The 14123-nt window shown below is 54.0% G+C and overlaps 1 protein-coding gene across 3 annotated transcripts in view; it reads left to right on the forward strand.

Annotated features, from left to right (window-relative positions):
• The window catches only part of NTRK1 (neurotrophic receptor tyrosine kinase 1), a 21481-nt gene extending 7358 nt beyond the window's left edge, over positions 1 to 14123 (forward strand). Inside the window, exons 5-17 of one of the 3 annotated variants that reach the window (XM_025358009.1) lie at positions 496 to 641; positions 897 to 1039; positions 4240 to 4372; positions 5938 to 6264; positions 6666 to 6683; positions 6854 to 6909; positions 7189 to 7291; positions 7799 to 7945; positions 8374 to 8504; positions 8691 to 8863; positions 11407 to 11647; positions 12273 to 12431; positions 13731 to 14123. In XM_025358009.1, coding sequence (XP_025213794.1) covers positions 496 to 641; positions 897 to 1039; positions 4240 to 4372; positions 5938 to 6264; positions 6666 to 6683; positions 6854 to 6909; positions 7189 to 7291; positions 7799 to 7945; positions 8374 to 8504; positions 8691 to 8863; positions 11407 to 11647; positions 12273 to 12431; positions 13731 to 13916 — 1963 coding nt within the window. In that variant the 3' untranslated portion in view covers positions 13917 to 14123. Of the gene's footprint in view, positions 1 to 495; positions 642 to 896; positions 1040 to 4239; positions 4373 to 5937; positions 6265 to 6665; positions 6684 to 6853; positions 6910 to 7188; positions 7292 to 7798; positions 7946 to 8364; positions 8505 to 8690; positions 8864 to 11406; positions 11648 to 12272; positions 12432 to 13730 lie in introns of all 3 variants that reach the window. The other 2 variants (XM_025358016.1, XM_025358023.1) reach the window with 2 other exon arrangements.

Consider the following 14123-nt stretch of genomic DNA (forward strand, 5'->3'; position numbering starts at 1 on the left):
CCCCCTCCCTCCCTCTCTCTCTCTCCCCCTCCCTCCCTCTCTCTCTCTCCTCCCCCTTTCTTTCTTTCCTTTCTTTTTTTGAGACAGAGTCTTGCTTTGTCATCCAGGCTGGAGTGCAGTGGCGCAATCTCAGCTCACTGCAAGCTCCGCCTCCTGGGTTCACGCCATTCTCCTGCCTCAGCCTCCCGAGTAGCTGGGACTACAGGTGCCCGCCACCACGTGGTCCTGGCTAATTTTTTATATTTTTAGTAGAGACGGGATTTCACCGTGTTAGCCAGGATGGTGTTGATCTCCCGACCTCATGATCCACCTGCCTTGGCCTCCCAACAGCCTATTTCTTTGAATAACATCCTGTTACTGGAGTCAGACGGAAAGACCTCTGTGTCCTCCCTTTCACCTGTAGACCGTCCTCCTCGCTGCCTAACTGCTCTCTCTTATCCCTGTGATCCCTCAGGCCCCTTCCTTGACTCACTTGGTGTCCTCCATGCCCACCAGGGTCCTGTCGGGGAACCCTCTGCACTGTTCCTGTGCCCTGCGCTGGCTACAGCGCTGGGAGGAGGAGGGACTGGGCGGAGTGCATGAACAGAAGCTGCAGTGTCACGGGCAAGGGCCCCTGGCCCATATGCCCAATGCCAGCTGTGGTAGGTGCTGGGTGAGGGAGATGATGTAAGGGGGCTGGGAAAGAGACCCACCTGCCTGGGGGAGAGGGCACTGAGCAAGCACTGAAAAGGCCTGGGGAATGGGCATTGGCAAAGGCTGGGGGATACTGCCTGGGGTGACATTGCCTGGGCTCCGGGTCACTGAGGAGGGTGGGGGAAGGAGCAGCCCTGCAGTAGAATTCTGGGGCCACTCCCAGCTCTAACACCCCTTGGCCCTCGGGCATCCTGGGTGGCCAGGTGTGCCCATGCTGAAGGTCCAGGTGCCCAACGCCTCCGTGGATGTGGGGGACGATGTGCTGCTGTGGTGCCAGGTGGAGGGGCGGGGCCTGGAACAGGCCGGCTGGATCCTCACGGAGCTGGAGCAGTCAGCCACAGTGATGGTGAGAAGCCCTTCGCCCGCAGCCCCCAAGAGGTCCAGGCAGAGCACAGGGGACAAAGACGGGGAAAGAGAGACACACTGTGGAGGAAAGAGACAACAAATAAGGAGCATACTGAGGCTGAGGGATGGACAGAGATGCTTTAGACCCACAGGGCTCAGGCCTATGCTGTGGGGCAGCCCAGGGCATGCACACCCTTTGGTGGGGGGGCACTGACCCAGCAGGGACCCCAGGCTACACTTGAAGCCCCAGGACCCCTTTCTGGGAACATGGTGTTGGCTGCAAGGGAGAGGGTCACAGAAATCTTACATGTTGGAGCTGAGAGGAACCCAACAGACCATCTCTCCCATACATCCCTTTTCTTTCTTTCCTTCTTTCTTTCTTTCTCTCTCTCTCTCTTTCTCTCTCTCTCTCTCTTTCTCTCTCTCTCTCTTTCCTTCCTTCCTTCCTTTCCTTTCCTTTCCTTTCCCTTCCTTCCTTCCTTCCTTCCTTCCTTCCTTCCTTCCTTCCTTCCTTCCTTCCTTCCTTCCTTCCTTCCTTCCTTCCTTCCTTTCTTTCTTTCTTTCTCTCTCTCTCTCTCTCTCTGTCTCTCTCTTTCTCTCTCTCTCTCCCTCCCTCCCTCCCTCTCTCTCTCTCTCCCTCTCCCTCTCTCTTTTTTTTTGAGATGGAGTCTTGCTCTGTTGCCCAAGCTGGAGCACAGCGCAGTGGCGCGATCTTGATTCACTGCAACCTCCGCCTCTCGGGTTCAAGTGATTCTGCGATTCTCCTGCCTCAGCCTCCGGAGTAGCTGGGAGTACAGGCACGCACTACCACGCCCAGCTAATTTTTGAATTTTTAGTAGAGACGGGGTTTCACTACGTTGGCCACACTGGTCTCAAACTCCTGACCTCGTGATCCACCTGCCTCTGCCTCCTAAAGTGTTGGGATTACAGGCGTGAGCCACTGTGCTTGGCCGATCACTTTTCTATATAATGAAACCGGGACCCAGGGAGGAGGCACAATATCAGTTGTACTGCATCTGGGATGAGTTCTGGGGGCCTCATGGTCTTTTTTTCTGGAGATTCTGGAAGGAGCATCCTCTTGGGCATGTGATGAATGCATTAGTAAGGGAGGCATAGGTCTGGCTCCAGCTTTCTCACTAATTAATTCTGGGAGTGACTTTCAGAAAAATCCCTTAATCTGCCTGCACTTTGGTTTTCTTATCTGTAAGCTGAGGAGGTGGACATGATGGCCTTCTGATGTCCTGCCTGCCCCTGGGCGTTCTCTGGCCTCTATCTCTGTTATCCAGACATGTCTTTGGACACCTTCCCAGGCCTTACCCTTTGTCCTTAGGCTGGCGATGGGCAGATGAGAGTAGCCACAGGGAACTCAGTTGGCCTTGCTGACGAGGTCGACAGCAGCTGACAATGGGCTGTGCCCACCCAAAAAGCTGGCTCCACCTGGGCAGGAGGAGTGGATATGAAGGGACCAGGAATGTGTGCCTAGGGCGCTGGGAGCGTGGTGTTTAGTTGAGGAGCCTTCACTTTGGTGGGAGAGTCAACCCCAGAATTGCTGGAGGCCCCTGGAACCATGCTGAGGGAGGAGCCATTGGGCGCTGAGCAGGAGACTTCAGACTTGGTGGAGGGACCACTAGCCACTGAGCGGATCCTCTCCCTCCAGACAGCAAAGCTGCCTAGTGTGAGTAAAAGAAAGGGGACCAGGCAGAGGCTATGCCCCTGCATGGAGAGACCTTAGATCAACTCTCTGTTTGGGGCAATTCCAGGATTTGCTTTCTCTTTGGGAGTCTTACATGTTTGCTACCATCTGTGTTTTCTAGAAACTATCTATACAAAAGTCACTCCCTACTGGGCACAGTGGCCCATACCTGTAATCCCAGCACTTTGGGAGGCCAAGGAGGGAGAATCACTTGAGACCAGGAGTTTGAGACCAGCCTGGGCAACAAAGCGAGACCCTATCTCTTAAAAAATAATTGCACCCTAACTGGGTTAAATGGAGGGGAAGAGAGGCTGCTTTTCCTCAGTTAGGAGGATAAGGGTGGCAGAGCATCTCAAGAGGAAGAGTTATTGGCCTCACAGTAAGTGGAGGGGATGGGACAGCCAAGGGAAGCAGAGGGCAAGGCAGGGCTTCCCCTCAAGGTGGCTGGAACCCAAAGCTTGCACAAAAGGCTGGAAACTCTACTGGAGCCTTTGAACTCACGTATTCCATTGGAAGCCTGGGGAAACCATACCTCCTCTGGCATGTGGTCAGAGGATTCCACATTTATGAAGTTTTCAGATAAATGAGATTTATCCACCACTTCATTATTTTCATCATTTTGTGAAAATCACTTTCTAAAATATCAGAAGATAATTTGTCCACCTCTTCAGCTTACAAAACAAACAAAAAAACCCCATGGTTCAGCAAGACGAAGAATTGTCGTAAGATCTTGTAACTTACACATGACAAATCCACAGTTTCCTAGGAAGAGAAACTCGATCTGATTCAATCCTGACGATGATTCAGAATCAAGTCACTTTGCCTGTCTAACCTCACCCATGGTCCTCATCTGCTGCAGGAGGCGACACTGCTGCTGTTGTTTCTAACTGCTGCCATGCTATTCGCACTATCTCTTTGTTTCTGATCTTCCTTGGGCAGAGACTCAGTTTGTTAGAACTGTGTGTAAAACAGGAGTGAATAGGTGGTGAGGTCCTAGTGGGGTCTCCAATGAGCTGTGTCCAGATTTGGTACTTGGGATGCGTGACATCCATTTAGCTGCTCAGATGGCTGGTCTTAGTTTCAGTTTGGGATATTTTGTGCCTATTTTGAGGTTATTGGTTATATTTTAGATTTTTCACATAATTAAATACGTGATCCAGGCGGGGCGCAGTGGCTCACGCCTGTAATCCCAGCACTTTGGGAGGCCGGGGTGGGAGGATCACTTGAGGCCCTGTTCAAGACCAGCCTGGGCAGAACAGTAAGACCCCGTTGCTACAAAAATAAAACATAAAATTTTAAAAAATGTGATCCAGGAGATAGTCAATGAACAAACCTAAAGGAGGAAGGACATTCTCTACTACATTCTCTCCCACCCCTCTCTCCCTCCTCTTCCCTCCCAGCCCTCCTCTCCTATCCATCTGGAGTCAGAGGGGCTTTCCAAAGACATCAGCCCCAGCCCCGAGCTGGCTAAAGCTCCTTCTGATTTCCACCTCTCTTTCCTGATCTAGAAATCTGGGGCTCTGCCGTCCCTGGGGCTGACCCTGGCCAATGTCACCAGTGACCTCAACAGGAAGAACGTGACGTGCTGGGCAGAGAATGATGTAGGCCGGGCAGAGCTCTCTGTTCAGGTCAACGTCTCCTGTGAGTCTCAGTGGCAGTCCCTGCACCCAGCCCCTACTCATCTCTTCTTCCCTCAAAAGAGGATGTAGGGTGGGGGCTGGAGGAAAGGGTGGGATGTGTGTCTCCACAACTGCTCCCTCCCAGCTGTTTCCAGATTCCCATGAAAACCTGATCCTTCGGGGGAAGTCCTGGGGGCTCGTCAAGGCCAGAGGGACGGAGATGGATTTCTTTCTGGCCCCCTGCCCAAGCCTTGCTACCTGAGGCCCTCAACACCAGATGCCCGGCTGTTCCCACTGCTCCGAAGTATTTTTTCATGCCCGTCCCTCAATCGGGTCCTTCTTCCCGCATCCTAGTTTCAAAAGAGGAAATTCTCCTCCTGAGTTCCTCTCTAGGCTCGCTGCCTAATTTCTCTAGGTCAGCCAACAAATTACCTTAAATCTTCTACTTTACATCAGTTTTCTTCTTTTATTGTGAAATGTACATAGAAATGTGCAAACAATATATATACTTTAAACAATAACTACTCTTACCAGCACCGCGGAAGACCCCCTGCCCCCGCCGCCCAACACCTCTCCCTATTCGCAATCCCATCCCACTCTCCCATCTCATGTTGACTTTTGTCAGGACAACCATTTCCTTGCTTTTAAAAATAATTTTTCTCAAATATGCTTTCCTATCGGTATCGTTTAGTTTTGCCTGTTCTTGTACATTATATAAATGGAATCATACTGCGTGTATTATTTTGTATCTGGTTTCTTTCACTCAACATTATATTTATAAGATTCATTCATGTTAATGGGAGTCGCTGTATGTAGCTCACGCAATTCATTGCTAAATAGTATTCCTGTCTATAAATGCTATATTATATATATGTATGTATTTATTTATGCATACATACACTTTTTTTCTATCATTGAGGGGCTTTTGCTGTTACCAGATTGGGTCTATTTCAAACCCATACCTTTTTCAAAAAGTGCGTGTCTGTGTGTATGTGTGTGTCTGTGTGTGTGTGTGTGTTTGAAGAGATGGGGTCTCAGCCTGTTGCCCAGGCTGGAATGCTTTGGGATCATAACTCACCGTAGCCTTGAACTCCTGGCCTGAAGCGATCCTCCCACCTCAGCACCCTGAGTAGCTGGGATTACAGGAGCAAGTCACTGTGCCTGGCTTTTCCCCCAAATTTAACTGTGTATATTTTTAGCTTGTTTGATTGTTAGGCCCCCTGACCCATCTTCTTCAGCTTGGTTACACTGACTTTTTCTAGATTCCTTACACCAAAGACTCCATGTTTAATTGTCATAAGCTGGTACCCCACTTCTGTGGGGCTATGACTTATTTATGGCCCACCACTTACATTCTTTAAGCCTCTGCATTTTATATGCCTGCTGCCTGATTTATTTAACATGTATTGTCAACTTTCTTCAACACGTCTCTCCTTGGTGAATTTCCTAGGGCCTGCTGACCTGTTTCTCCCACGCCTGCCCTTTGATTTCGGGTTCTACTTGCTTTGCCCCTGGACTTGTCGCGTGTGTGCTGGGCTTCCTCCAGCTGCGCCCTGACCTCCTGCTGTTGCTCTTTCTGGCCCACAGTCCCGGCCAGCGTGCAGCTGCACACGGCGGTGGAAATGCACCACTGGTGCATCCCCTTCTCTGTGGATGGGCAGCCGGCACCGTCTCTGCGCTGGCTCTTCAATGGCTCCGTGCTCAATGAGACCAGCTTCATCTTCACCGAGTTCCTGGAGCCGGCGGCCAACGAGACTGTGCGGCACGGGTGTCTGCGCCTCAACCAGCCCACCCACGTCAACAACGGCAACTACACCCTGCTGGCTGCCAACCCCTTCGGCCAGGCCTCCGCCTCCATCATGGCTGCCTTCATGGACAACCCTTTCGAGTTCAACCCCGAGGACCCCATCCCTGGTGCGAGGGCTGTCCTGAACCCTGCTCCCACTTCTGGGCTCCGCCTGGGTTACAGCCAACTTCCTGCCATAGCCGTTACCCCAGAAATTGGAGTGCCTGGTTCGGGACAGAAAGGAGTCTGGAGTCCTGGTGTCCAGCTGTTCTGGCCTCCTTAACCTCTCCCCAAGCCAGGACTCCTGAACTCCTGAGCTATTCCATCCTTGTAGGCTGGCTGAGGAGAGAGCCATGCACCAGGGCATCATGGCCCAGCTGGAAAAGGGTCACATGCATTTTCTCCCTTGAGGCCCAGCAGCCCACCTCCATCCCCCCTCACCCCATGAAGGAATGAGTCCCAGAATAGGTAGGGGACTCACTGTTTTCCTTCTCCCTCTGACTGCTTTCTCTCCTCCCTCCTGCTGCAGTCTCCTTCTCGCCAGTGGGTGAGTAGCCCAAGGTGGAGGGCAGGTTCTGCCTGGTCTCTGGAGCCGAGGCTAGGGCAAAGGGTACAGCTGACCTGATCCCTGAGAGGCCAGCTGGGGCCAGGGTTGGAGGGTTACTGGAGGCGACAGTGTGCACCAAGGCTCACCCTTCCTGCCTTGTGTCCCCACAGATACTAACAGCACATCTGGAGACCCGGTGGAGAAGAAGGATGAAACACCTTTTGGGGTGAGATAGGAAGTAGAAGCTTGTGCAGACTCTGGGACCGGGAGGCTGGGTAGAGGCTCATCTGCACGTCATTTCTGGTCAGAGCAGGGAGGTCACTACCATCTGGTCTGAGCTCTGACTGCCACCCTCACAGCCACTGCAGGGGTCCCCAGGGGAGGACGAGGCAGGTCTGGAGGCCTGGTTCTGGGCTCCCATGCAGGATGAAAAAATGGCTTGCTATGGGCAGCTCTGAGAGTGCAGAAGCAGCCCCTGGATCTAACCACCCCTGCCTCCCACCAGGTCTCGGTGGCTGTGGGCCTGGCCGTCTTTGCCTGCCTCTTCCTTTCTATGCTGCTCCTTGTGCTCAACAAATGCGGAAGGAGAAACAAGTTTGGGATCAACCGTGAGTCGAGGCTGCAGAGGGCTGTCTGTCTGTCTGTTCTCCTGGCTTTGTTTCCTACTGGCTCTTCTTGACTCTGTCTTTGTCTGGGGGGCTGTGCACATGGGAGTTCTAGGGTGTGTGAGTGTGTTAGGGGTATAAATGAAGGCCTGGCTGTGAGGCTTGTGTGAGTGTGTGTGTGAGTGTGTGTCGGGCTGGTGCTGAGGTAGTTTCAGAGGCGGCAGCTGCTAATTGGTGGCTGGATTGTAGTCAAGCACTAAGTGGGTCTGGGAGGTCTGGGCTCTGTGGGGCGGGGGAGTTCTTTGGTGCCCATGGGGCCACGGGTGGGACAGAAGCCAGCACAGGGAGAGGCGGTGGTGCCGTCTTCCCCGTGCCTGCTGTCTCGCTCCCTAGCACCTCAGTCTCTCCCCTGCAAGTTACAAGGTGGGGATGACCAGGCATCCTGCAGGCAAGGGTGGGCAGGGCCAAGATGTGGGCAAACCCCTCCATGTGGCTGTGTCTCCTCCCTAGGCCCGGCTGTCCTGGCTCCAGAGGACGGGTTGGCCATGTCCCTGCATTTCATGACATTGGGTGGCAGCTCCCTGTCCCCCACCGAGGGCAAAGGCTCTGGACTCCAAGGCCACATCATCGAGAACCCGCAATACTTCAGTGATGCCTGTGAGGGGCTATGCTGGGTCAAGGGCAGGGGCGAGTGTGTGTGTGTGTGTGTGTGTGTGTGTGTGTGTCTGTGTGTGTAGAAGCCCCTAGGCCATCGCCCTTACCCACCGAGGCCTGAATGATCCCTCCCTTTCTATTCCCAGCCCTATTCCAGCCATAAGCCCATTCTCAGGCTGAGTCCAGCCTGGCTCTTAGCTGCAGCCCCTGCCCAGAGTCACAGCTATCTCACACCTTGTCCTGTCTGGGCAGATGCAGCCCCATACTATGACCTGGGGCTTGGTGAAGGGGCACAGGCTGAATTTTAGCCCCCGTGCAGCCCCTTGTCTGGGCAGCCTTGTGCAGCACACAGCCCAGCCAAAACAGTCCTCCCCTACAACCCCAGCCCTCCCAAGATTGGGGTTCCCGTCTGACCCTGCAAGCCCCCTCAGGTGTTCACCACATCAAGCGCCGGGACATCGTGCTCAAGTGGGAGCTGGGGGAGGGCGCCTTTGGGAAGGTCTTCCTTGCTGAGTGCCACAACCTTCTGCCTGAGCAGGACAAGATGCTGGTGGCTGTCAAGGTGAGACCCTGCCCAGGGGCACTGTTGGACTGGGTCCCACCCCCAGGAGCTCCATCACATCAGGACAGATTGGGGGAAGATGCAGAGGGCTGAAATGGCTGGAGGCTGGGGTGAGCGGGCTGCCCTGGATGAACAGCAGTGAGGACTGGGCCCCCACTCAGCCCTGTCCCTGCCCCTTCCATCCAGGCACTGAAGGAGGTGTCGGAGAGTGCTCGGCAGGACTTCCAGCGCGAGGCCGAGCTGCTCACCATGCTGCAGCACCAGCACATTGTGCGCTTCTTCGGCGTCTGCACCGAGGGCCGCCCCCTGCTCATGGTCTTTGAGTATATGCGGCATGGGGACCTCAACCGCTTCCTCCGGTACCAGCACCTGGCCTCAGCGCTGGCCCCTGCCTCTGGGCCCCATCATCCCTTCCCTATAGACATCCCTGCTTGTCTTTCAAACCAAAGGGAGACACCAAGAAAGATCAGGAGGCACATTCCCATCCCCAAGGAGCTCTGAGATGGTAGAGGAGACAGACGTGTGAATGTAGGGGCGACTCTTGCAAAGGACAAGTGTCAGTAGTCAGGGACGTTGCGATGGCAAAGGCCGTGAGCTAAAATATTGGGGTGGGTGGGCTTTGCAGAGGATGTATGTGCATTTGTGTGTGGCACACAAAGGCCAGGCCTCTAAGGGTGGCAATTCAGACAACGACAATAACAACAATAATGAACATTTATCAGGCACCTTCTATGTTCCAGGTGCTATGTTATATACTTTATAATTTATTATTATTGTATTTTAATGTATTTATTAGCGTTATTGTTTTAGAGATGGGGTCTTGCTCTGTTGCCTAGGCTGGAGTGCGGCGGTGGTGTAATAATAGCTCACTGCAGCCTCAAACTCCTGGGCTCAAGCAGTTGTCCCACCTTGGCCTCCCCGGTAGCTGGGACTACAGGTGCACACCACTGCACCTGACTCTGCAATTCGTTCTTATTATGATTTTATGTGCTGGGACATATATATCTTGTACAATAATATAAATATGTATTTATTCTTTATGGCCTCCAAGCATATATTGCAATCTATACTTGAAGCAAGTTACAAAAAATTCATTTATTTGACTTCGGACAGAACAACTCTGATATGTTTATCTATTTGTGCTAATTTTAATAACTGCAAGAAACGTGCCTGTTTCACAGATAAGGCTTAGAGAGGTTCGGTGACTTGCCCAAGGGTACACAGGTAGTGAATGGCCCAGGGGTGATGTGACCCCAGGCAGAGCCCCTACTCTCAACCCCTGATGTGATGGTCACATGTTCCCTTGGTCTAGTCCCTTGGTCTACTCCCTTGGTCATCTTCTGATGAGATCGCCCCTGGGAGGATGGGGCAGTGTTTGCAAGGCAGGGAGAAGACCAGGGTTTGGAATCAGCTGCCACTTATGAGCTGAGCCTTCTTTGCCGAGTAGCTTTCCCCTCACTTTCCTCACCAGTAAGAGGGACAGTGGAGGGCTGTGGTTCTGGATGAGCAAGCGCTGTGTGGTTGTCCAGCTGATGGTCATGATCTGGTCCCCAAACATCCCCTTGGAAGTGATGGGTCATTCATGCAGTCAGGTGGCAGGACTCAGCTAGGAGAGACCCCTGAGTCTTGGGCTTATCGTGTGGACCAGGAGGGAGCCCATGCAGGGTGTGGAGCAGGAGGCGAGGCCAGACCCAAGGTTGAGTGTGGAGGAGGATCGGCAGAGAGGAGCCCGAGAAGGCCAGGGAGGAGCCTATCTCTTTGCTCCCAGACGTGGCGTAGGCTCAGTGCTGGTCTTGAGGACACAGGCTAGGGAGATACCACCATCTGGGGCCCAGGCTGTGGGAGATGAGGCTCTAACTGCTGGATGGAACACTGGGGGAATCAATGGAGGGAATCAGTAATGCTCAGAGATGAGTCTGGAAGACTTCCCCTAGGAGGGACCATCTGTTCCTTCTCCCCTCCAGGCCTTGGTACTTCCAGTTCCCTCTGCCTGGAGCACTGGGCCTCCCTCCCTCCACAGAAAGATGGAGACAGACACACAGACTCTACCCCTCCCTGCCTCAGCCCCCTTCGAATGGCTTCAGGAGCTGAGTTTCAGTTTAGGTGTCCCTTCCTCTAGGAAGCCTTCCCTGGCTTTTTCCGTTCCCACCCGTGCCTGCCAGGTGCCCCTCACACTGCACTGCCATGACCTGCTTATCTGCATCATACTCTGCGCTGTAGCCCCGGTGCTTGGCACGTTGGAAATGTTTAACAAATGCCTCAACTAAACGAATGAGGAGAAGATTGGCTAGTAGGAAAGGGCATTCTTGGCAAAGTGATCGATTCAGGCAAAGGTTCAGGAGAAGGAACATTGGGGAATACAGATGAGTGACTAGGACTGACCCAAGTGTTCACTGTGGGGAGAAGGCAGGCATCCTGGACACCTTCAAAAGGAAGGAAGACCCTGTAGGAATGGCTGGTCACTGAGGGCAAAGGGGAGAGAGACAGGACAATCAAGGACTCCCTGGTTTCAGGGTCTGCCTGGGTGTGGAGGGTCCCTTCCCTGAGGCAGGGTCAGGCTCAGGGAAAGACACTGAGCTGCAATTGGCAAGGGCTGAGTCTGACGTGCCTATGGCAAGGGATGTAGGGGCCAGTGGGCATCTGGAATTCAAGGAGCTGCCAGAGAGGAAGGCATGGATGTGGGAACCGTGAGCTGTCTCTGGTGGAAGCCCTGGAGGTGGGCACGCCTGTTCTGCTCCTCCGTCCCGCCCCTCTGGACAGCTGCCTCTACTGTTCTCTCAATCCTCCACTACTAGGCCCCCAGTCTCCTCTCCCATCACACCTGGCTGCTGGAGATCGCCTTCCTCAGGCTCCTGGGGATTCTGTCCTCCCAGCCTATCCCCACTCCTTTTCTTGTTCACAGATCCCATGGGCCTGATGCCAAGCTGCTGGCTGGTGGGGAGGATGTGGCTCCAGGCCCCCTGGGTCTGGGGCAGCTGCTGGCCGTGGCTAGCCAGGTCGCTGCGGGGATGGTGTACCTGGCAGGTCTGCATTTTGTGCACCGGGACCTGGCCACACGCAACTGTCTGGTGGGCCAAGGACTGGTGGTCAAGATTGGTGATTTCGGCATGAGCAGGGATATCTACAGCACCGACTATTACCGTGTAAGGGTCCTTTGTCCCCAACGCCTTCCCCTGACTCCAAACTGTAGACTCCCTGGATCCCAAGACCACTGAGAGCCTGCCCTTGCTAGGATGCCTGCAAGGGTCTGAGATTCACTGGCTCTAGTTTTCAACCTACCTCCTCGGCCCCCACTGGTGGGGATTCTGTCTCCTTTGCTATCCTGGTTGGAAACAGCACCCTTCAGTTTTTGCCTGTTAGCACTGAGAGGCACATCTGTTTGTTTGTTTATTTATTTAATTTATTTTTTTTTTTGAGACGGAGTCTCACTCTGTCGCCAGGCTGGAGTGCAGTGGCACAATCTCGGCTCACTGCAACCTCCGACTCCCTGGTTCAAGCGATGCTCCTGCCTCAGCCTCCCGAGTAGCTGGGATTACAGGTGCCGCCATCACGCCCAACTAATTTTTGTATTTTTAGTAAAGATGGGGTTTCACCATGTTGGCCAGGATGATCTCAATCTCTTGACCTCGGCCTCCCAAAGTGCTGGGATTACAGGCGTGAGCCACCGCGCCTGGCATATTTATTTTTAATGATGGGGCAGGGGTGAGCTGTGCCTTGACGGGCTGTCCCAGGTGCCCCTGGAGTTGACGCAGTGCCCGCCCACCGCAGGTGGGAGGCCGCACCATGCTGCCCATCCGCTGGATGCCACCCGAGAGCATCCTCTACCGCAAGTTCACCACCGAGAGTGACGTGTGGAGCTTCGGCGTGGTGCTCTGGGAGATCTTCACCTACGGCAAACAGCCCTGGTACCAGCTCTCCAACACTGAGGTCAGCCCCGGCCCGTGGTCGCCCTTTGCTGGCTTCCCCCTCCCATGCCCCTTCAGGTCCCTTTTTCAGGGAACTCGGTTCCCCTTCCGCCCCTCCGCCACAGCCTGTTGGGGGTCCCTTTCCAGCGCCATGCCGACACTGTGTCCCGTCCACCCTGGCTCTGTTCTTCTCTTCCTCCCCTATTCTTGCCTTCACCTACTGTCCCAAGCCCAGGCCCAGTTGGCCCCTAGGGGAACCTCAAAGTGCTTTGTACATGGAGCCCAGACCCCCATCTCTAGCTGCATTTTGTAGACCTAAGCAGGTATTATCAGAGCGGAAGGGACCAGCACGGGAAGAGGAGCCCAGCACAAGAAGGCCCAACGCTGCAGCAGGACGGCCGGAGGTTAGACTGTCAGAAGGACAGTCCTACCCCCTCCTCCTGCCCTCCTAGCTGGCCACAGCCAGAGCAGGCCCCAGGTGTTCTGTCTCCCAGAGCAGCTGCCCCCACCTCCTCCTTGGCTCGCAGCTGTCAGTTTCCATTTCTCCTCCTAATGCAGTCTGCTCCCTGGAGGCTGGTGGGGTGGGGGAGAGGGTTATAGATTTTAATTTTCTCAAGCACTGAGAGAAGAAATGGAATTAGTGCCGCCCATAACCCAAGTCCTCTAACAGGGAGGGGGGAAGAAGGGGAAAAGAGGCTGCAGGCCCCTTCCACTGGATCACTCCCTGCCATCCTTTCTCCTTCTTTGGATTCCTTAACTGCTTTAGCAGTTCTTCCTAGAGTCTAACTTTGCTTGCTGCAGTTTTCTTTTTGGGAGAGCTAGTCCCACAGAGTGGTATCCACAGAAGAGAGAAGAAGTGGGGATTGCCCTCTTCTTGAAAATGAAAGCCAGCTATTTTTCAAGGCCTTTAACTGCAATTCTGCTCTATTTTCTTTTCTTTCTCTGGAACTGAGAGTCAGAGGGCCTTTCTCCTCCTCCTTTCAGCCCCCAACACTAAACTGATGGATTTGATAAATACCTCAGCCCCTCCCCTTCCTCAACCCACCTGGCAAGTCTTCTTAGCATCTGATCCCAGTTTTCAGGAAGCAATCCTACCCCAGCCCAAGCTTCCCAGAGTCAAGCCTTAATCCTTCTCACTTCTCAGTGTCAGAGCAGAAATGAATCTTGGGATTCACTGTGTCCATTCAGGTTATTAGTGGCTAAGAAGCCCAGATGAGTGGTATGAGCTGCCTTGGGAGCCTCAGTGAGGGCACTGGGACTGGCCTCACTCTCTTGCCCCCAGCCTAGTGTGCTTTCTCCTCTGTCTCTCCGGTGGCCCCAGGCAATTGACTGCATCACGCAGGGACGTGAGTTGGAGCGGCCACGTGCCTGCCCACCAGAGGTCTACGCCATCATGCGGGGCTGCTGGCAGCGGGAGCCCCAGCAACGCCACAGCATCAAGGACGTACACGCCCGGCTGCAAGCCCTGGCCCAGGCACCTCCGGTCTACCTGGACGTCCTGGGCTAGGGGGCCGGCCCAGGGGCTGGAGTGGTTAGCCGGAATACTGGGGCCTGCCCTCAGCATCCCCCATAGCTCCCAGCAGTCCCAGGGTGATCTCAAAGCATCTAACTCACCCTCAGCATGCGGGAGGGGACAGGTGGGGGCTGGGAGTAGGGGATGTTCCTGCTTCTCTAGGCAAGGTTCCGTCATAGCAATTATATTTATTATCCCTTG

This window comes from Theropithecus gelada, chromosome 1 (genome assembly GCF_003255815.1).
Source record: "Theropithecus gelada isolate Dixy chromosome 1, Tgel_1.0, whole genome shotgun sequence".
Taxonomy (NCBI): domain Eukaryota; kingdom Metazoa; phylum Chordata; class Mammalia; order Primates; family Cercopithecidae; genus Theropithecus; species Theropithecus gelada.